General features: G+C 42.0%; 1 protein-coding gene across 1 annotated transcript in view; it reads right to left on the bottom strand.

The window, feature by feature from the left end:
* The window catches only part of CCDC170 (coiled-coil domain containing 170), a 244,498-nt gene that overhangs the window by 90,039 nt on the left and 132,145 nt on the right, over positions 1–22,314 (bottom strand). Inside the window, exons 9-10 of the mRNA XM_078646946.1 lie at positions 21,366–21,566; positions 9,843–10,016 (exon numbers count right to left, since the gene is read on the bottom strand). Coding sequence (XP_078503072.1) covers positions 9,843–10,016; positions 21,366–21,566 — 375 coding nt within the window. The remainder of the gene's footprint in view (positions 1–9,842; positions 10,017–21,365; positions 21,567–22,314) is intronic.

The following is a 22,314-nucleotide window of genomic DNA, read 5'->3' as shown; positions in this document are numbered from 1 at the left end:
TCACGACCTTTGGTCCTGACACACATAAGCTTAGACAGGCTGTGCTCAAAAACTGGCACCTGTTAGAAGACCTAGAATGCCCCTTTCCGCGCCCCATTTTCGCATACAAAAAGAATCAGAGCTTGGGACAACAAATCGTAAGAGCAGATCTCCCAAAGCCTCCACCAAAACATGATTTGCGAGTACTATGGGACATGAAACCATTAGAAGGGCACCATGGGTGTGGCAATTGTGTCTCGTGTGCCAGCAGCATTGAAGGCACCGAATTTCAACATCAAGGAACCAAATGGAAACACCCTGGTTTCTCAAATTGTAAAACGAGAAATGTAATTTACGCTATTGTTTGCCCATGCTCTAAGATTTATATAGGTAAAACAAACCAGCAGGCCAATCTCCGAATAGGACAACACAGGTCAAGGATTAGAAACAAAATCCTTACAGCCCCGGTGGTCGAACATTTCATTGAGATGTCCCACAATGAGAATGATTTCAGGTGGACCGTCCTATATACAATGACTCACGTAAAGCGCCCTGCGGATATTGACAAGATGCTGCTCGAAAAAGAGGCATACCTCATTTTGAAATTTAACTGCACAATGACCGGCTTGAATAACATGTCGGAATTGTCAAGAATTTGAGACTTTGCGACATATTGCTAGGTTGTCACTACCAAGACGAATTTTCGTCGATACTGACTAGGCCACATTATTCCTCTCATTGAGGTGCGTATTTAATTGCCACACTGCGTGGCTGTAGTGGAATAGACTTGCACCTCATCAAGGTCAAATGTGGGCACCTACAGATTAACACGTCATACCATTCATAGACTTTGTTTAAAGTTGACTGCACTCAAAACCCCAGAATGCATCAACATTGCTAATGGTCCCTTCTTTTACCCGGGGAAAATGGCCGCCGCTGTCACTAACGAACAGCAATCGATTGATGAACACTGTCTGTATGCGGAAGAAACAAACCGCTCTTAAAGGTAGGAAATTCGGGCGGCTCCGTGTGAGCTTAACGTTTGTAATTCTACCGCGCGTTGACTCAAAACGCGTTTTTTTCTATTTTCTCTTTAGAGATTTACGGATTAGTAATCGGAATGCACTAAGAGTAAAGAGAAAGGCGTTTCCGACGTTCTACAGCCCCGGCTGGGGCCGTGGCTTGGGGGCGTGAGGCGGCACCCTGTTTATTAAATCTACAGGTACGAGAATGATTTTAATCTGGGGTTAAAAGTAGATGTTTGACAAAGTGGCAATCTTCCTAAAAAAGAATGAATTAATGACGAGGGTATTGCCCATTCAGGTACACGTGAAATCTTTGAAGATAAGACAACGTTTTCCCCACACCGGTGCTCCCTACAGGTACGCTATATATATTTTCGTATATAAGTATCCGGATTTTTAAAAAAAAGTATCTCAGGTTATGACAAATAGGTCATATGTTTTTTTAAATAGGATTGAAGAAAAGACATCCCTCCGCCCCTCCTTATATTGCAAGATCGTTTTTATTAAGGTAGGAATTCCTTGATTGTTTTGCGACAAGGCTGGCAATGCTCATGATTACGCATTGCTAATATGGACAATGTTTTTGTTCATTCTTCAGATTATTTTTTGCGAAAGTGTCCCCTGTTGATACCTGAAATAAGGACTGTGTCCATGAATAAAAACCACGACAGGTCAACCTCATAGAAATATACAGGTACATTGATCACTTTTATCCAAACGGTGCTATTCTTGAAAAGAGGTGAATAGGTTGTATTAAAACAATGTTTTTTTACATCCCAATAGAGAAATAACAGAGCCCTGATGATAGTTTGGACATTCGTGGCCCGAACTTGAAACGCGTCGGCTTATCGAGCAAGAGCTAACTACAACATTTAGTGTGTTTCAAAATAAAACTGCTACATGCTTTTATGCTCTTACAACTGAATTGGCTCTTTTCATGAAAATAATTCTTTCTGATTATGAAATGGTTGAATATATCACAAAACTGTGACACTGCTATGTGTATTGTATGTTGGATGTAATATTTTATGTTTTCTTTTTGTTAAATTTAATTTTGTTAAATTTAATTGTGTAGCAAATTTTTGTAACTCTTTTGTATTGTGTATCCTTTCTTTGCCATTCAAAACTTCTTAAATAGTTTCTCTTTAAAAAAAAGGTATAAATAAATATACTGGACTAGATTTAACGAATTTGTTTATTTAGTCTTTAAATACTAAATATTAAATCATTGAGTAAGGGGGCAATTTTGTGTATGTAAATTCCAACAAGGCACTATACGAAACAACCAAACAGTTAGCCGGGCTCTCTCAAAATCCTCCTTCCCAATTTCTTTGCGATGCCTTGGCCAACTTTTTCTTTAGTAAGGTGAATGACATTTACTCGGTTTTTGCCAATAATATTAACACTTCTTCCAAGCCATCCACTATATTCTGCACTGGTCCAACTCTTTCTCAGTTCGCAGATATCTCCAACACCCAGACTGCAGATATCCTATCCACCATCAGATCGGGTTCCGCCTTGGACCCATGTCCGATTAAAGTTTTACTTCCTGTTATGGAAGCTGTTCTTCCTGCTATTACACAGATTTGCAACTCCATGTTCAGTACCGGCATTTATCCAGCCCCTCTAAAAAAAAAACTAATCAAGCCACTGCTAAAGAAGCCACACCTTAATATGGAGGAGTTAAAGAATTACCGTCCTATTGCCAGCCTCCCAGTTTTGGCAAAAATAGCCGAAAAGGCTCTGAACCAGCAACTTTCGGCTTTTTTAGAGGAACATCATCTTCTGGATGAATCCCAGTTTGGCTTTCGCCAATGCCACGGGACAGAGACGGCTCTGATAAAAGCCGCGGATGATATTAGAACCATCCGTGATGCGGGGGGGGACAGCAGTTTTAATACTCCTCGACTTATCGGCAGCTTTCGACGCGGTCGATCACGCCACCTTGATCGACCGTGTCGAGAACATGGGTGTTCTTCACAAAGCGAAGAAACTCCTGGCCTCTTTCTTGGCTGACAGGGCGCAGGCGGTTACACTGGGATCTTTCCATTCGCCTACCTTGTCTCTGCCATGTGGAGTACCGCAAGGCTCATCCCTAAGTCCGACACTTTTTAACATTTATGTGTCGGACCTCGCCAATATCATTCGGGCCCATGGGATGAGCCTTACGTCCTATGCAGACGACACCCAGTTAGTCCTAGCCATCAAGAATGACGGCCACAAAAGAGCAGATGATCTCAATTTAGGCATGCGGGCAATTGGGACCTGGATGGCTTCCAATTGCCTAAAATTGAATTCCGAAAAGACGGAAGTAGTAATCTTTGGGCACTTGATCCCGGAATGGTCCCCACGTTGGTGGCCTTTGTCATTTGGCCCTCCTCCCGAGCCGGTTAGCAGAGTCAGGAATTTGGGAGTCATTTTTGATGATCGCCTCACTTTTCTTTCTCATGCCAACCAGATTACCTCCTCGGCATTTTTTTAAACTAAGACTTATCAAAAAAATCCTCCCCTTCCTTCCCGATGCAGTGGGCAAAACCTTGGTTTCTTCTTTGGTACTGTCCACCCTTGACTACTGCAACGCCTTGTTTTTAAATGCTCAGGAAGGAGTTCTGAACAAAATGCAAATTGTTCAAAACTCCGCTGCTAGGCTATTGGGAAAACTTCCCAAATATCAATCTGCCTCTAATACCATCAAAGACTTACATTGGCTACCTATCAGAAATAGGATAAAATTCAAATCCCTCTGTATAGTTTACAAAGCCTTGCATCAACTGGGACCAGCCTTCCTGGCCCAAAATCTCACCCCCTACTGTCCTTCCAGAACCCTACGCTCCTCCAGTCTAAACGACCTTGTGATTCCTCGGACCAAAACCGTCACATGGGGTGACAGAAGATTTTTGGTGTCTGCCCCCAAGCTCTGGAACTCCCTGCCTTACTCGATTAAAACAAGCCCTTCACTATGGTCCTTCCGTAAACAACTTAAGACCTGGCTTTTTTATCAGTAAACGCAGCCCGTAATTAATAAACACTGTGCTTCCCTCTTGGGTTGATTTCTGCAGATACTTTAGCGCCGAGACGCTTACGGGCCTTTGTTAGCGCTTTATAAATGTTATTAATAAATAAATAAATAAATAAATTGTGGAAACATGCCTAGTGATGGATGGTACTTGCATACCAGGCAAATTATGCCTTGGTTATCTTGATGTAGATACTGGCTTTGTTGGTGTGCGTCACAAGGTAGGAAATTGCAAAAAGAGATCTGTTTTAGTGCTGGTCATCCTGGAACAATGTTGCTCATGGGGCTTTACATATGTAAATATTAAATATTTAATTATTTGTACTTCAGAAGTGTTCCATTGTAAGGTTTAACAGGTCCAGCGCACAAAGTCTCCATTATAAACTACACGTTTAAAATTGACATATTTTTAACAGTGACTTTATACATGCTTTGCATGTACATGAAAGCATACTTAGAAATTATTCTGCATGCAGTACATTTCTCAGTAGGCATATTATCAAGTTGCCGTAAACTCCGTCAAAGGATAAGAACATTGAATGCAATGTCCTTCCATTTGACAGGCAATATATTTAAAATATTATGCTGTAAATGACATTGCTTGGCCCCATTTTTTCTCCACAATTCCTTGAGATGGAGAGGATCAAGCTCTGTTGCAGCACACTTTCCACACAATTTGCAGCTGACATTTACCAAAGGGCTATTTTACTTTTCTATTCCATCCCTGCTGATGATTTACTAAAAAAATTACTACTGATTTCAAATTTGACAAATGATTAGCCTGTGATTACTGCATACTTAGAAAAGACAGAATAATGTGAGGGCATCGTGTGTCAGAACACCTTTCAAAGGACGACGGGGCACGCAGGAGTTACTTGGCCCAATTGTGATGGCTGAGGCCGTTTACATCTGATGTCCAGGGCCTGGCTTACTGTCAGCTTTGAGCAACTGGGCCAAGTACCCCTTCAGCACTTGACTCTCAGTGGTAGTGTGAGTTGAGCTGTCAAAGCTTTCTCGGGAAGGAGATAGGTGCAAGGAGTACACAAGCTGACAAGTCAACGTAGCTTCATCAACCTCAAAAAATAAAACTTCCAGCCAATTACTCATGTTTATGAAAAGTAGTATTTATACACAAACAAAGCAAAATAAAAAACTCTTTATAAGGTCTGTATTCTAGTACCGGGCACCAGGGTCCACTCTTCTAGCTACAGGGGTTATTCTCCATTAATGTGAGGCAACATCCAGGATAAACCCCACAAGAGAACATAAGTCTTTGAAGTCTGGTTGGAGACTCTGAGTCGAAAGACAAACAATCACATCAGCTCTGCACCTTTGACATAATGTGATTGGAACAGCGCTTTTATTTTATAAACATATATAAACCGCCTCTGAGCCTGATTTTGCAGTTGAGCACTTCTTCTGCTGGTAATGTCCTGGAACACTATACACCGTGTCTGAGAAGCGGCCCTGCTGACTTTAGCCTTGTACCTGAAAGTACAATAGCCTGCTCTATACCAGATCTGCTTTCTGGTACATCATACACAGGTATGGGGGTTGGGTTGTCCCAAGAGATCTGGCAGCAGGTACTCCCACTATTCTCTAGCTAGTCTAGGTAGAATTAGACAGGAGTGTGAGCATTAATATAATGGTATAATCACATAATAATGTTATAATGCTTGAACTGTTTATCTTTTTCACCATTGTTGTGATGCTGGTTACAATGTTATGTTTCATCCTACTAATAACTGCAGCTCACGCTTTTCACACAAGATACATTTGCTTCAATAAATGTTTGAGAAGCTAATTTGTATCTTTCTTGTGTCTCCCTTGGGCATGCGTAAGAAACAACAAAAGGGTAGAATTGTTTCCACAATTTCCTTGGGGAATTGGAGTGGTCATGCTCTGAGGTTGCATATACCATCTGGCACCCTGGTATTGTTATGGGTTCCGATGGGGTACTGTGAGCCAGCTAGGAATTCGGCCCAAATACGCTGGTGATATGTATGGACTCAGTCCCCATATTCTGACGGTTATGTTGTCTGGATACACAGTCCTATGTAATTCGTAGGAACCATATGACAGTTTGTGCAACATGTTACTTTACAGGCAATATATTTAAAATATTATGCTGTAAATGACATTGCTTGGCCCCATTTTTTCTCCACAATTCCTTGAGATGGAGAGGATCAAGCTCTGTTGCAGCACACTTTCCACACAATTTGCAGCTGACATTTACCAAAGGGCTATTTTACTTTTCTATTCCATCCCTGCTGATGATTTACTAAAAAAATTACTACTGATTTCAAATTTGACAAATGATTAGCCTGTGATTACTGCATACTTAGAAAAGACAGAATAATGTGAGGGCATCGTGTGTCAGAACACCTTTCAAAGGACCACGGGGCACGCAGGAGTTACTTGGCCCAATTGTGATGGCTGAGGCCGTTTACATCTGATGTCCAGGGCCTGGCTTACTGTCAGCTTTGAGCAACTGGGCCAAGTACCCCTTCAGCACTTGACTCTCAGTGGTAGTGTGAGTTGAGCTGTCAAAGCTTTCTCGGGAAGGAGATAGGTGCAAGGAGTACACAAGCTGACAAGTCAACGTAGCTTCATCAACCTCAAAAAATAAAACTTCCAGCCAATTACTCATGTTTATGAAAAGTGGTATTTATACACAAACAAAGCAAAATAAAAAACTCTTTATAAGGTCTGTATTCTAGTACTGGGCACCAGGGTCCACTCTTCTAGCTACAGGGGTTATTCTCCATTAATGTGAGGCAACATCCAGGATAAACCCCACAAGAGAACATAAGTCTTTGAAGTCCCACTATGACTATTCAAAGTCCAAGTGGCCCAGCATCTTCGGCACTTCAGTGAGAGGTGATTACCGCCCCATGTATTCTGCAACTCAAAGTTTAGTCTTATCTGATCTCATTGGAGGCGCAATGGAAGCCCTGGGAACATTCTGCGTCCTGGGTCAAGCTCTACTGTGGCTGGTGCTTGGCAATGAGCAGTAGTCTCATTGAGGCCAGCATACAGTCTGGTCCTCAATGGCGCTCTTAAGTTGTTGCGGTAAGTGTCTTTGGTCTCCGATGACAGACCTGGGGTGCTACTTGAATTGAGGAAGTAGCTGCTCTGAGTTCAAAGTTGCATTCTCTTCATTGGCAATGGTCCTCTACTTCCTCTGCGAATCCCAACTTTCATACTACGGTCACTTTCCGCACATTTCAGGCAGTTTCCTTTCAGGTCACAGAATTGCACATGGTGACAGCCCTTTCTTCACCACAGCGCTGCTCCAGGGCCATGACCCTTCAGTTTCACTGTGGCCCCCAGCTGGCATACGGGGGTCGATTTCCATGCATTTAAGGCGGAGTCTCTGTTCAGGTCGCAGCACTTCACCAGGTGACAGCTCTCTCCACCACAGCACTGCACCAGGGAGATGGCCCCTAAGCTTTACCACGGCCCCCACCTGTGGTATGGGGTTTAAATCCAACACACATTGGCAGATAGTCCAATCTGTGTGGGCTTCTAATCTTCTCTGCAACCCTCCCACTGAGCATTAAGGGAGACACCACAGCATGCACAGGTACCCAACCTGATTGGTGCACTGATTAGAACAAATCAGAATCTCCTCTTCCGGGGATCCTCTCGGCAGGATTCCCACTGGACCTCGATCCCTTCAGGTGATCTCCTTTTCCTCACCAGGGTACATAGATCTTGGTTCAGATAGAAGCTGATGATCTAGGCTCTAGGGCGAGTGTACTTGATTCTCATGGCAAATGCCCTTCACCCACCATGGGAGACTATCAGCTTTTTAGTCATCAGTCATGGTCACAAAAGGCATTCTCCTTGCTGACGTACAGCTTCAGTTTGATTATTTAGGTGTCTCAAGCTCACAGTTATATAATCCATTGCAGAGCAAACATTTTATTTAGTGTTTCTGTCTTTGAAGTTTACGTTCTGGGAGTTTCCCACTTTGAAGTGCCCATTCCACAGTCTTGCTGTTCTCCCAAAGAGCAGTCTATCAAGGTACGAGCATCTCCAGGACTGATAGCCACAAACACAGGACATCAGAGTGACTAGGGGATCACACCAGGGTGTGAGTCTAAGTGATATGTGTATCAAGGGTTACAAAGGCCCCTTTAACCTTACTCTTTATGATTTGCTTTTTCACTCACCTCCTTCCTGAGTTGTGCTCAGGTTCCTGTAGCCAGTAACCTCTCTTTAGAATCAAAGAGCCTCTTTTGCAGTATACTGAATAGCTGGGCTCTCCTTCCTCCAGTATGTGTGCCTTAGCTTGCCCTCAGGACTACAGCAATCCACAAATCTTTGGAGCAGCATACATTAGAACTCCACCTCTTCATGTGTGACACATATATTCAATGTGTTCAACAGTATTCATTTGTGTGCCTTACATAAACGAAGATTATTTGGTGGCTACATTTACCTTACATGAGAGTGCTCCATAATCCATCTGCAGGCATCTTATCATTGCTTTCATTAAGTTAGAATAGGCTTATTGGTTATTGTATTAGAATGATAAGTAGCTGCAACTTAATGAGAAGTTGACCTCAGAAATGGAGATTGAGACTATGAGAGAGATCCTCCTGTACCAGGCAGACCAGACTGATATTACGCCCAAGGTCCTATGTTCAGTGTTGGAAAACTAGGGAGCATGGCTGCTCCCAGAGAACATGGCCTCCGGTGGTCCTTTTGGAGGGAACTAATATGGACAGTATTTTGGAAGTTTCTTTCATGCTTCAGCTTTAGGAGACCCTTTCCTGATTTCATGGAGAGAAGACTTCTTCTCAACTCTGCTGATTTCCCTGACTGTTTTAGGCTTCATTCTTGAACACTCAGGCTTTATCCGCCCTGAAACTTTAACTTGGTTCATCTGATGCTGAAACCTTCCTCATAGAATTTCCTCTCCCCACTTTCAACGCTTTATTTACAACCAGCGGAGAGTTCTCTTTGAAGATTTCCCTAAGAGATTAGGATTCAAGGGTCCCTGTTCCATCATCTGTAGGGGGGCTCTTCTACGGCCACAAGGTCCTCCAGAAAGCCCTGGGGCTTTAAAATGGAGTCCAGAGACTTTCATGTATTGTGCCCTTCACAGATACATATACACCCCAGTGCACACACGTAACTGTGCATGCTGACTCTCTTGGACTGTACCCTTTAACTGGCCCACATACGTTCCAGTGCACACGCTCAACTGTGCCTGCTGATTTGCATGTACTGTCCACTTCCTAGGCACACATATATACCAGCGTGCACACGCAACCACATGCATTGATTTTCATATACTGTACCACTACACTGCCACACATTCATTCTAGCATGCACACACAACCAAACTTGCTGTCTAGCATTGCATACAATCCAATGTAGGCCAAGTGTGTGGTACGCACACCGCAGCAGACCTTTACACTCCAGTGAAAATGGGTAAAAAGGCCCGATCACTCCACTGATCACTATTACTGAAAACACGGTATGCTGCCACCACCACACTCATCCTACTTAACTCCAGGTGAAGGCAAGTGCCTACCACCACCCAGGGGCAGCTCTTTGGGTAGTCCCACCAATTATAAGCAAAATATAGTAAGACAGGCCTAGGACATGAAGTACATGCATGATCTCGGTTTCCACATGACCAATAAATTGTTACCAAAGATGCAGGTATCACAGCAGCTGGAGCATGCCCATTATTATGCGAGGGCCTTGTCCATCCCAACAATGCAAACCACAACAGTTTAGAAACTTACCAGTATCTTATGATCTGTTTAAGTACATCATTCACATTTATGGTAATGGCTTCCTACCTTCCTTTGCAAGTTGTGCGCAAGAGTCTTATTCTCAATAATAGCGTCTCCTTCAAGCTTTGCGAGTTGCTCTGCACGGGCTAAACATGCCTCTAGCCGCATATCGAAGCCAATATCAGCTGTCACACTGCTCAACCTCATCTTGTCAGAAAGCTGTTCCAGGAACCTGAGGTACTGATTCAAAGAATTATAAGGTGAGTAGGGTTAAATACAGTAAGTGAATAAAAAGAGTTAACAGTGAATTTACCAACCAGGCAATTGGCTTTATTTAGAGGTTGGCACACTGAGTAATCCAATTCAAGCAAGGCATATTACTCTATCCGGCAAACAGACTGTCCGCTCACTCTTCTATTAGTCAGGCGAACTGCCATGTCTCCGCTGTCGGAGGCTCCACTGGGTCTACCTGTGGAAAGTGTTGACTAACAACCCATCAAGTGATGGTCCATTAATCAATAGATATTAGACCATCTTCCCTACCTAGTGCAGACATTCAACCATCTTTTTTCCAGTCCGGGACCTGCAAGAAAATCTGGCATTCTTGAACCAGGTAGGTAAAATAAAAATGACTCCCACATGCTTGGAGAAAACTCCTAGAATGTCAAAGGTATTAGTTGTTTGTTTTCTAAAACAAAAATTCCCACTATAGGAGCTCATTTCAAGAAATACCAAAACTTTGCTGAGCACCCGCATTAAACAGTGTGACCACTCTGCAAAGATGCACTTCCTTCCGAAGAAATTCCGTGCCAGTGGATCCTCTGAAAGCATAAAGATATTCCCCAGGCCGGTATATCACTAAATATGGTAGGCATTCATGGACCATTGTAGTAAAGGTTTTGATCTATGACATGCTGGCCGGATGGAGAACTGCCCAACGAACCCTAAATGAGCCCAAATATCTTCACAAAAGTCAATATTGGAGACATAAATCAACAAATCTGCATCAACTTGCTTTTCTAGCATACTTAGCTCCTCAATATTTCTGTAGAAAAAATACTTCAAGAGAGCTTGGTTCCACCTACTTTCCCGCAGGCTTAATATTCAAGGTAGACCAGTTAATAGGTTGGACACACTGTGACTGCAAGTGAAGTTAATGTTTAGCGCTAATGAATGGTTAAGGTTTTGCTTGGTTTATTTGAATATTGCAGGACTAAGGGCAAAAAAGGATGATGAGCAGTGGTTGAACATAATAATGTCCAGTCATATTGTCTCACTACAAGAAACCTGGAATATGTCAGACTCATTTGTTATGGATGGTTTTGCTTCTTTTTATAAAGCTGCTTCCCCTTCCTCTATAGGACACGCTAAGGGCGGCCTGCTCACCTTGATATCACTTACCTTGGCTTGTACAATGAAGAGACTGTCTAGTCCTTCCCCTCATTTGTTAGTAGTAGAACTAACTTTTCTTAAGTGTCCCACCTAGGTGGTAATCAATTTTTATAATTCCTTTTGTAGGAAGCACGATAATGAGCACATGGGAGAAATTTTAGAGCAGGTTAGAGAGGATAGTTGCTCCTATTTTGAATTTATCCTAATGGGGGACTTTAATGTACATCTCAGCTCCCCGAACTGCACATTAGGTAGCGATTCTTTGGATAGCTTTGTCCCACCATCCCTATTTGAACATTTGGCCTAAGGCCACCAGTGATAGAGCTTACTTTCCATTAATACCCTACATTATCTTGAGCACTTGAACGATATAGATTCTGTACCTTCCTTTATTGGTAGGGTATTTGACTGAACCATAGATTATATTGTGTTTTCTCCCCTCTGCTCTTAAAAATATTAAAAGTAAGCCAATTTCGGAGCGGTTATTGTGATCATATGAATAACCTGATGACTCTAGAAATAACGTGGGTGCTGGTCTTGCGTGGAGTTGAGACAAAGAGCCTCTCGAATAGGGATTTGAATCCAATAGATCAGGCTCGCAAAATTAGGTGGGGAAAGATAATGCCGGAAGTTTTTCTAAACCAGCTATACACGAAGGGTGAAGAAGATATCAAGCAGTGCCTTGACAATCACACTGTGCCTGGTGTGGTAATAGAGGCCTTTGACAAGCTGGCAAAACGAATTGCAAAAAATCTTGCAAGATGAGGAAGATCTTGTGCTACTAAGGGGGAAAAATGGTTTGATGTAGATTGTTCTAAAACCCACAAGGCTCTCTTAATTGCATTAAAACACAAGCCCAGTGAGGCAGAAATAATTAAAGCATGCAGAACAGCATATAAAGTGGCATTAAATTAAAGGAAAGATAACATACGGGAACAGGAATGGGAAGATTTAAACCAGACTAGTGTTCTGGCCAATAGCACAGAACTTTGGAAAATAGTAAATAGTCCCTTTTCTTAGACATTAACTTTTCGAGAATAGATTGTGTTATCCCCGTCAAGATCTACAATCCAGTGTTGAGTCATCACCGTTATGTTTTGGGGTAGATGAAGATCAGAAAGCCATCATGGCCTCTTCAGCTCGAAAGGCACTGAAACCTGATGGGGTACCTGCGGATCTTTATAAGGCTGATCCATGGACATGGGCAAAGATCCAAGTGAGGGTTTTTAATGCTGCAACAACAGGTGGCCCACCCCCATCATGGTCAACGGCGGTGATCCTATCTACTTTTAAAAAGGGCGTTAGGGATGATCCTGCTTGTTATCGCCCACTCTCTTTACTGGATTCGGCAGCTAAAGGTATGGGGAAGGTGATTTTAGATCGCCTAGGCACTTAGCTAGATGTTAGCAATGTGATATCAGATCTGCAATATGGTTTTAGAAATTCATGGGGACAGTGGACCAATATATGAACCTACTTATGATGAGTAGCAAATATTCACTGCTATGGCATTCATGGACTTAACAGCCGCCTTTGATAGAGTAAATAGATCAAAACTATGGCCTTTATTGTTAGAAATGGGCATGGTTGGAGACCGGGTGGCCTTCTTGCACTTGTCCCACCGTAATCTGACTCCCTCTGCAAGACATAATGAAAATGGCTCTCTTACTAAATCATGGGAGGTTAAGCGGGGGTGAGGCAGAGATGCATTTTGGCCCTGGTCCTAATTACCCTATACATTATTAACCTGGGGGCTGCACTGTCCGTTGCCAGTAAGGACACTCCTAGAGTAGGTTCTAAAGTCATCCCTGCTCTTTTATATGCTGATGATGCAGTTTTGCTTGCTAGGACACCTCTGGGCTGAAACATCTTGTAAATGATTTTATTGATTTTATGGTTTCTCTCGACCCTTCTATTAATTTCTCAAAATCCCGTATAATGTCTTCTGGTAATATAACATGTGATAAGAGTACGCCTATATGTAAAGGCGGTAATACTGATCAATGTCGCAACGTTTCCTTATCTGGGTATCCTATTCAATAATGGGTCATGGGTGGCACAGCGAACACAAGAAAAAAGCCTATCTAGAGCAGCAGGAGCAACAATAGATTTTGCCAGGCGACTGGGGAGTAAACCATTACGACCATTATTTAAGGTCTATAACAAGAAATGCGTCCCAATTGCAACATATGACAGTGAGGTCTGGGGCTATAAGGAGGTCAATGATCTGCAAGGGGTGGAAATTAAATATCTACGGAAACTTTTAGTTGTATCACCCAGTACACCCTCCTTTATGGTACATGCAGAATATGGGAAGGGTTATATTTCTGTTTGTATAGTTTTGGCCCCTTATGTGGTGGTTAAAAACCTGATCAAGCCCCACATCCTGTTTAAATAAAATAATTTTGGAAGATTGTATGAGGCTAGTTAGGGCTGCAAATATTCCCTGGTTCGGATATATTTCTCAGCAGTTAGCGAATTTAGAGCGCCCCTAGCATTTCAGGCATCCCGGACAGTCGCATCGCGGATAGCTGAAGGATATTAAAAGTCAATTTCTAACCTAAATGAGGATGGAAAGGGAAAACAGCGAACTTACTTAACCTACGATCAGACAATATATGATTTTAAGCCCTGGAATTTTAGATCAACCCTTCTGGTTTTTATTAAAAACCTGCACCATTGTTTTCTATTAACTAGATTCAGATTTCATTGCATTCATTGGTGTCTCTCGGTCCCCAAGGGTTTCTCTGAGTCAGGGGCCGTAAAGCCTTGCTCTTGCTCATCAGTTGCCTGGGATTTTGGATCAACCCTTCTGGTTTTTATTAAAAACCTGCATCGTTGTTTTCTTTTAACTAGATTAAGATTTCATTGCATTCATTGGTGTCTCTCGGTCCCCAAGGGTTTCTCTAAATCAGGGGCCGTAAAGCATTGCTCTTGCAATGATTTCTCGGATCAAGACTTATTGCATTTTATGTTTTTCTGTGGTTTTTATAATGATCTCCGGGCAAAATATATCCTACCACTTTAAAAAAAATAGCCATTTTGCACAAGTGAGACCTGCTTTGATATATCTGCAAATGCTGTCCTCTCCCTTGATATGTTATGGGGTTGTGAGGTTTTTAGCAGGGGCTGTACGTTGAAGGAAAGAAATTGACTAAACACCGAATTGGGATGAAAAATGAAATTTTGTTGGAAGTATCGTTTTTAATGTCGGGTTAGTACTGTATAAAATGGACTTTATGAAGGTCTGTGCCGGTCCTTTTAAAATTTGCTATTTTTGCACAACCGAGACCTGCATGGATATATCTGTGAATGTTGTCCTCACACTCGACGTGTTATGGAGTGGTGAGTTTCTTAGCAGGTGCCTCATGCCGAAGGAAAACTTTAATTAGCCACCAAACTGGGACTAGTAATGTAATCTTTTAGGAAGTACTCTTTTTAATTCTATGTTGATATTGTACAAAGTGCATTTTATCTAGGATTTTGCTGATACTGTTGTCTTGCCATGATAAACAGAATGCATTTAAGGGCAAAGAAATGGTTTTATAGCATTTGTACATGAAATATCGGATTCGCCCTTTAGTATCATGTATTGTATAATTTTATTTGTTTATTCTTCTGTTATGTGTAATGTTACTTTTATGGCCATAATATGGCTGAATAAAATAGTATTGACTTGATTTGACTAACTTGGAGGAAGTCCAGTCTTGAGAACGACCTCCGGAACGAGAGTGAGTCCTCACTCTTGACCTTGTCCATGATCTGCGCGCCATAGATTTTGATCTAGAATGAGTCTTCAACTTACTAAACTCTATGATCACTAGCTTTGTTTCATGGTCACAAATGGCCTTTATATTCATTTTGGCACATAACGAATATGACTTTGAGTGACAATCTGTACCAAGATGCCAATGAAGAATTTGTGTGGATCTGTAACCGACATTTGTGAATTATATGTCATACGCAGCTTAAACCCTGATGGTTTAGGTGATGTATGGTCAATGATGACACAATTGTTCAACAAAATTAAATAACAGTTGAATAACAGTTGACGCTTTGTCTCCACATCAGTTGCCAAAGAAAGAAATGAATAGATACCAGTGCATAAAGGTGGGGTATATATGCTGATCATATCTACATGGGACAGGACAGCATGAGGTAGAACGCCACAGCATGACAAAAGTTTCCTGATGCAGTCTTACACAGGGGATATTCAAAAGGTGAGGAATCTGCAGTTAGAAGTCTCCATCAAACAACACTTTGGCCCCCAACTTTGGCAAAAGGTTAGAGCCCTGGGCCACTCCACAATGTAGTGAAAAGAGGAAGGAGTTGGAAGGGTCCATCTGGAGGCACTGGGAGATCTGTAAGAAATGATCTAAACCAATTCTACACTACCACACACATGCTCATCATAAAGGCTAAAATAGACAAGAGTGTCCCACGTTCTACAGTGTTAAAAACCTCCTAGAGAACCAGAAGCACAAGTAGTAGTGCACTTCCTATCAGTGGCTCATGGGATATCATCAACCACCTGCAGAGTAGCCATCGTCTTACCTCGACAAGACTTAAAGGACCTTAGCAGGCTTGCTTTATCAATGTAAGTTTATAACTGGAAAGGAACTGCCTTTTCAATATTTATGTCCATAAATGAATGACTGGTCATAGAATAAACATTAACTTCTTCTCAATTTATCTCATACCATTCCTTACTAACTGCAGAGGTGCTGCATCCCCACCAATCAGCCCTCCTCCAAGTTTCCTTCTCCATTTATTATGGTTTATGTCCCTATCCTTTTACTATGTAAAGGGGACTGATATCCATAGAACTTTATCGTGCATCCCTCTAGGGCATCTTCTTTTGGTACACAGTGCACTGGTCTGAATGTTGTGAAGGATTTTCTCTGAAACTGTGTGCCGGCCGGAGCATCGGTTCGTCAGAGGCGGAGAGACACAAGAGCTGACAGGCAGCTTGAGAGTAGCAGTGCATGGGCCCTCTTAAAGAATACCCACAAGTATTGTTATATGCGGGTGGGAGCCACTACTTTGGAGCCAGTATGGTGTTCTCTCCCTGATAGTTCATCGTCCTACGGGAGGGAGAGAGATGCACCGTTAGGGTGCTGACTCTCATTTCTGTATCTGTGCATGGGCCTATGTTATGAAACAATGGGAAGCATTCAAATTTGAGAACACAGATGGTAGGTATTAAGGTGAGACTGCAAAAACAACAGTTGATGGACAGAATGCAGAACAATGTCATACATTCACCCCAGTACCAGATTCCGGTCCTAGGAAGACATGGCTTGGCAAGTTGGGCTGGACTGTTCCCATGAGGCACAGGGTCAAGACTGATTTGCATATGGCCATGTCTGAACTGGGGTGGCTTGGTGAGCAAAATAACAATGGATTAAACCCAGATCTGAGACTGGGGGTGAATGTTTTGCCACTGTGCAACATTCTGTCCATCATCTTGTGTGTTTTGCTGTTCACCCTATGTGGGAAGGGTATGCCCAGACGTGGGTCCCTTGCTCACTGTTCACTGCTCACGGGCTGGACTGTTCCCATGAGGCACAGGGTCAAGACTGATCTGCATATGGCCATGTCTGAACTGGGGTGGCTTGGTGAGCAAAATAACGATGGATTAAACCCAGATCTGTGACTGGGGGTGAATGTCCATCATATTGTGTGTATCAAGGTGAGACTGGCCTTGCTGTGTGAATCACAGTAGGAGAAACAAAGAAAGACTAGTTAGAGGTGTCTCTCGTTGACACACTTATTCAAGTGGGCCCGCACGCAGTTTCATCGAAAATTGGGAGATATTTTCATTCTTTCTATTTATGAGTGTTATGGTAATGAACTACAAGTTTTTGAAATGTATTAGTGATAATATTCTTTGACAGAACTGAATGCTATTCTAGAAGGATACAATTTATTGTTTAATAAAAAAATAAAAAGCTTAAGCTTTTTTAGGGTTAAAAAAATAAGTACGAGGAGGCCTATATATAATGAGTGGAAGCAGTGTGCATTACTTCTAATTAAAAGGTGAGGAAAGCAATCAAGGAAACAAAGCATACATCGCCTACTCTTCAAGGAGAATAAAGACATTATGACAGTTCTAAGAAGCTTTCCTGTCAGAGAGACAAAGTTTTGATAGCACCATATCAGAGAACTAGTTGCAGTGGTTGAATTGTGGGTGAAATCTATTTCAGAGTGCTTCACCAAGCATCAGGAGAACTAGTGTTGTTCAATTAATGGATCTGGCTCCTAGCAGAGATCCTGTACTTTCTCAACGTCTATTTATTTTTCCCGGTCTTCCCCTAGCTATGATGAGGAGGAAGTAGGTGACAATTTTAATAGACCAAAGGCGAAATATATTCAAAAGGAGGGGTTTTAGGGTGTAATTGTGTATTTGTCAGCAAATCTTAAACAGCATGTGGATGAGGAACAACCATTGACAATGGGGACTAATTTAGACAATTAAATAAACCGGCGGTTCTAACATTTACTACAAATGCAGCCATTCAGGGGCCATTAAATGGGGAATGGAGAGGCCCTGGGAAGGTTGATTATTAGGTGAATGGCTAGCTTGTATTTCCAAGCCAAGAGAGAACAGGAACCAATAAAGAGGTCTCCCATTTTAGGGGATGCATAGTGGGAGAGACTTGGAGGGCTCTGCTACCTTGTGGGTACCTGGGAGTGACATTTTATCACTGACCTTTATTACATAAGAAGTGTGTGAAGCCATCTCTGCTACAGCTGGGGTAAAGAGCTGGGCCCGTATAGATTTCCTCAAGACATCTATAAAGTCGACCCCCAAACCTGGATAGTACGTAAATGTGGTTTTCAATCATCTTGGTCAATTGCCATTATTTTACCAATCTTTAAAAAAGGGAAGAGGGATGATCTGCTTTGTTGTAGATTTGACTTATAAAATCTTGGGGAAGGTTGTTCTGGAGCGTTTAACTTCTTGGCTTGATAACACCAATGTAATATCTGAGCTACAATATTGCTTTAGGTAGGGGAGAGGGACGTTGAACAAGTGTGTTTGATTGTGGGCAAATACACTATAGCTAAGGGGAGTTGTCTGCATATGGCTTTTATGGACCTCGACCGGTGTGAACAGATCCAAGCTTTGGCCTCTTCTTCTGGATTTGGGCACGGAAGCTGAGCTAGTGGCTTTTTAACAGCTCTTATTCTAATCTCTCTGCCTCAACAAGGTATGATGAGAATGGCAGCTTGGCTGCCTTCTGGTGGGTACAGAAGGGGGGTAAGGCAGGAATGCATTTTGGCACCCCTGCTATTTACCCTATAAATTAATATTTTGGGAGTTGTTTCATAGCTGCTTGTAGGGTTAATCCCAGGGTAGGTTCTAAACGTATTTCTTACATTGTTATACGCAGATGATGCAGTCCTGATTGCATGGATCACTGTCTGCCTACGGCATGCTCTTGAATGTCTATATTGATTTGATGGATACTCTAGATTTGTCAACCAACTACACTAAATTACACACTATGACAATTGGCCGTCGGAAGGCTGTTGGGATTATGTTTTTTGATAAAGGTGTCAAACTCACCACAGTCGCCCTTTCCCCTATTTGGGGGTACTTTTCGATGATAGAGGGTCCTGGATTGCACAAAAAGTTCTCAAAAAGGACACTTTAATGAGGGCAGTAGGCACAACAATGGATTTTGCCAAGAGACTCCGGGCCAAAATGGTGCAAGCCCTAGTAAAGGTATATTGAGATAAGTGTATTCCATTGGCAAGTTATGGGTGTGAGGTTTGGGGAATAAAGATGTGGGGAAGCTTCAGGTGGTTGAAAATAAATTTATGGCAGTCTCCTCACCGTTCCCGCTAGTACTCCATCGTTTATGGTTCATGAGAAGGTTAGATTAGGCTATATCTCCGATCTTATTGCTTTGGCACTTTGGTCTAGCCCCGCTCTAAATTTAAACCAACTTGTGATTGAGGACTGCAGATCACTTGCAGGGGCACTGATTATGCTATGGCTCCGGTACGTCAGGGATATTTTGAAGAGTGCAGGTTGTTAAGTAATGTTTACCAATCTGAGACCATTACGGCAAAGGGAGATGCTGGATGTAAAAAACATGCTTGTAGCCAAGTGACAAAGTGAAACAGAGAAATGGGAACTTATTAAACCAACTGTGAAGCAATATATATTGCAAAACACATATCTTCGGGGGGTAACCTTATTTGTCAATTGTTAACAACGCTCACCATCAATAGAATACACTGGTTTCTAGCTTTCCCTAGAGGATTTTGTAAGCCGGGAGACATAAAATCATGCTCTTGTGACAGTTTTTCTGAGCAAGACATTACACTTTTTGTATTTTTCTGCAATTTCTACAAGTGAGGCCCATCTTGCTGTATATTCGACTGCTTTCTTCCCCCTTGGTATGTTTTAGGGTTGCACATTTTTAACTATCATAGTTGTTTGCTTTAACTGTTTTAACATTTGTATTGTGATATTTTTATTTTTTCATGGATACCGACTTGAGGGTCAGGACAGGGGAGGGCCGGTGTTTGTACTTTGTGTTTTTGGTACTGTGACATTGCACTTGCACTTTGTGCGAATGTTTTGTTATAAACTACATTTTAGTGCAATATTGGAAATCACTCAAAAGAACTTTCATAATGGAATATTAATTGACATGACTAGTTTGATGATTTTTAGGTGGCCTAATTACTTCCTACTAACATAGACGACTCAACATTGAGGTTTTTGTTATCAGGTTCCAGTTGAACGAGCGTTCTATGCCATTTATTAAAACCACTACATATGTACCAAATTTTTTATTTTTTAGTTATATTTATGCTTTTATATGTGATTTTATGGTCATAATGGCCGAATAAAGAACTATTGACTGACTGACTATCACTGTTTTGTCGATAAACTATTGATTGGATTTGATGCCAACATATATCTCATCACCTTTTATTTATTTGATTTACACCCCTAAGTGGCAAGGGTATGCCCAGACATGGATCCCATGCTCACTGTGCCTCTTCAACCAAGCTGCGTCCGACTGACAAGCCCCATTCAGTTCAAAACCGGTGATTGTTTGCTTGTTTTCCTGGTTGAGGGAGGACCTGGTCTGGCTGCTTGGGATGGACTGAAGCAAGTTCATGACTCATATGCATATGGGTAGGTGCAAACTGATGAGGCACAGTGGGCAAAATAACTATAGGTTTGACTGCTATCCTGAGTGATTGCCAGTGGTTAGACTTATTGTAAGCATTCTTCTGATCACATTTTGTGGGTTTGACATACATAGAAGTTTCATGTTAGATTTGCTTCATGTCGTAAATTTGCCCTTTCTGTAGGGTCACCTTGAACTTTTTTTGCCTTACCATAGTACATTCCCCACAAACACCCCCAGCACTCAGAGCCCAAGTATAGTGTGGGCAAAGACTTTGGCTATCCTGACAATACCCAAAGGGGGTATTTTAGACCTGGGAAAATTACCTCACCCGCAAGCTGGTGCCAGGCATAAATGGGGCCTCTCCAGGCACCCACTTCAGAATACTCCTGGACCTGTGGAAGAACAGAAGATGACTGCCGTGCAGTCTGAGACCTGAGAAGAACACTAAAGTTTGGACCTGCTCTCCCACTTGTACCCGGGGCAAAGTAATGGACACCAAGGGTAATAATGCTTACTACGTCTTCAAGCTACAGGGATACAACAAGATATAAGAGGCCTTTCCTGCAACTGCATAGTTGATCTGTGTCAACTAGATACAGAGCGGTCTCTGCCTATCACCCTGTGAGACTCCAAATGCCTCCCCTGAGGTCCTTGGAGCTTTTAAAGTGTACTCCTGCAGTGGATAGGGACTTAAAGACTAGGGTCAGAAGATGAAATCTTTGAACAGGATGAAACTTGTTGGTATGTCTCAATTGTGGTCAGCACTAAATTATGCCTAGGTCCTGGCTATCTCGACCTTTGACTACCGTTGACACTTTGTGCTTCTTTGGGTTAGTTCTACTTAAAACTTTAAAAAATCATATCTCCTTATTGGATTGTTGTCATTGTGGTGCGATTTTGCATATTAAAATGAACTATATTTTTCCAATTCTTTCTTGGAATTTGTATGATTTTGCATTGTGACTTTCTTACCAATTTCTTACACGTAACATACATTTGAATATGTGTTAAGAAATAAAGAAACTATTATGATTACTTTTTGCTTCTCAAGGCTCAGGCTGTCTCTCATCACATCACCAGAAACAAGCTCTCCCTCCATGCGCTTCATTTGACGGTGAATGTCCTCGAGCTGCTCTTCAGCTTTCCTGGCTCTCATTAGAGCTTCCTGGTGCAAATCGGTCTGATTCTGTAACTGTTCGTTCAGTTTGGATATACGGGTTTCCAGCTGTGACACCATCTAGAGAAACAAGCAATATAGAAATGTTAACGTCAGATAAATATGCAAAACGAACATAGTATAACAATAAACAATGTGTGTCTTTAAAACCAAAAACAAGAACGCTGGTCTGATAAATAAGAGAATTGTTAATGAAATGGAATCAAATAAAAAAACTGTGCGACTGTTTTTTTATCTTGCCCTTTGAGGGGCAGGTATCCTGCACTCAGCTTGGAAGCAGTGTGTTCATCTATTTGCCACCAGGAGAGTTTGAACAAAGTTCCATATCATGTGTTTGTATTAATTTAGGCAAAGGTATCTCGCCTGGGCAATCAGTACACTGGAATGAGCTAGGCACAGGACCTACAGAGAAAAAGAATAGAAGGCACCTTCCAGGCATTCACAAGCTAATATTAAGCTTATTAGTAATAAACAATAAAAATCTAAGGAACATAAAGAAAAATTGGTTTATCCTTCATAATGCAGGAAACTGGTCGAGGAGCAAATAATTGTTTCCACTGACACTGAAGTGCTCTGCAAAGAGAATCCTGCCTCAGCCTGACCGAGGCGTGCAAGCCTTGCCCCAATTGTTAGGTCTGTTGTCGAGCACGATTGAGACTTAGATGTAAAGCAGTGTCCTAAGGAGATGCAGATGTTAATGAGTAAGATTCTAGGGCTTGGGTCCCTTCAGTTAGAAGATGAGGCAGATTTTAGGGCTTCACAGTGGTGTCAGATGGTCGAAGAAGCAGTCCAAGCTCTAGCTCCAAGA

This window comes from Lissotriton helveticus, chromosome 6, assembly GCF_964261635.1.
Source record: "Lissotriton helveticus chromosome 6, aLisHel1.1, whole genome shotgun sequence".
Classification (NCBI taxonomy): domain Eukaryota; kingdom Metazoa; phylum Chordata; class Amphibia; order Caudata; family Salamandridae; genus Lissotriton; species Lissotriton helveticus.
Note: the sequence above shows the minus strand (reverse complement) of the source record. Positions and strands in the feature narration are given on the sequence as shown.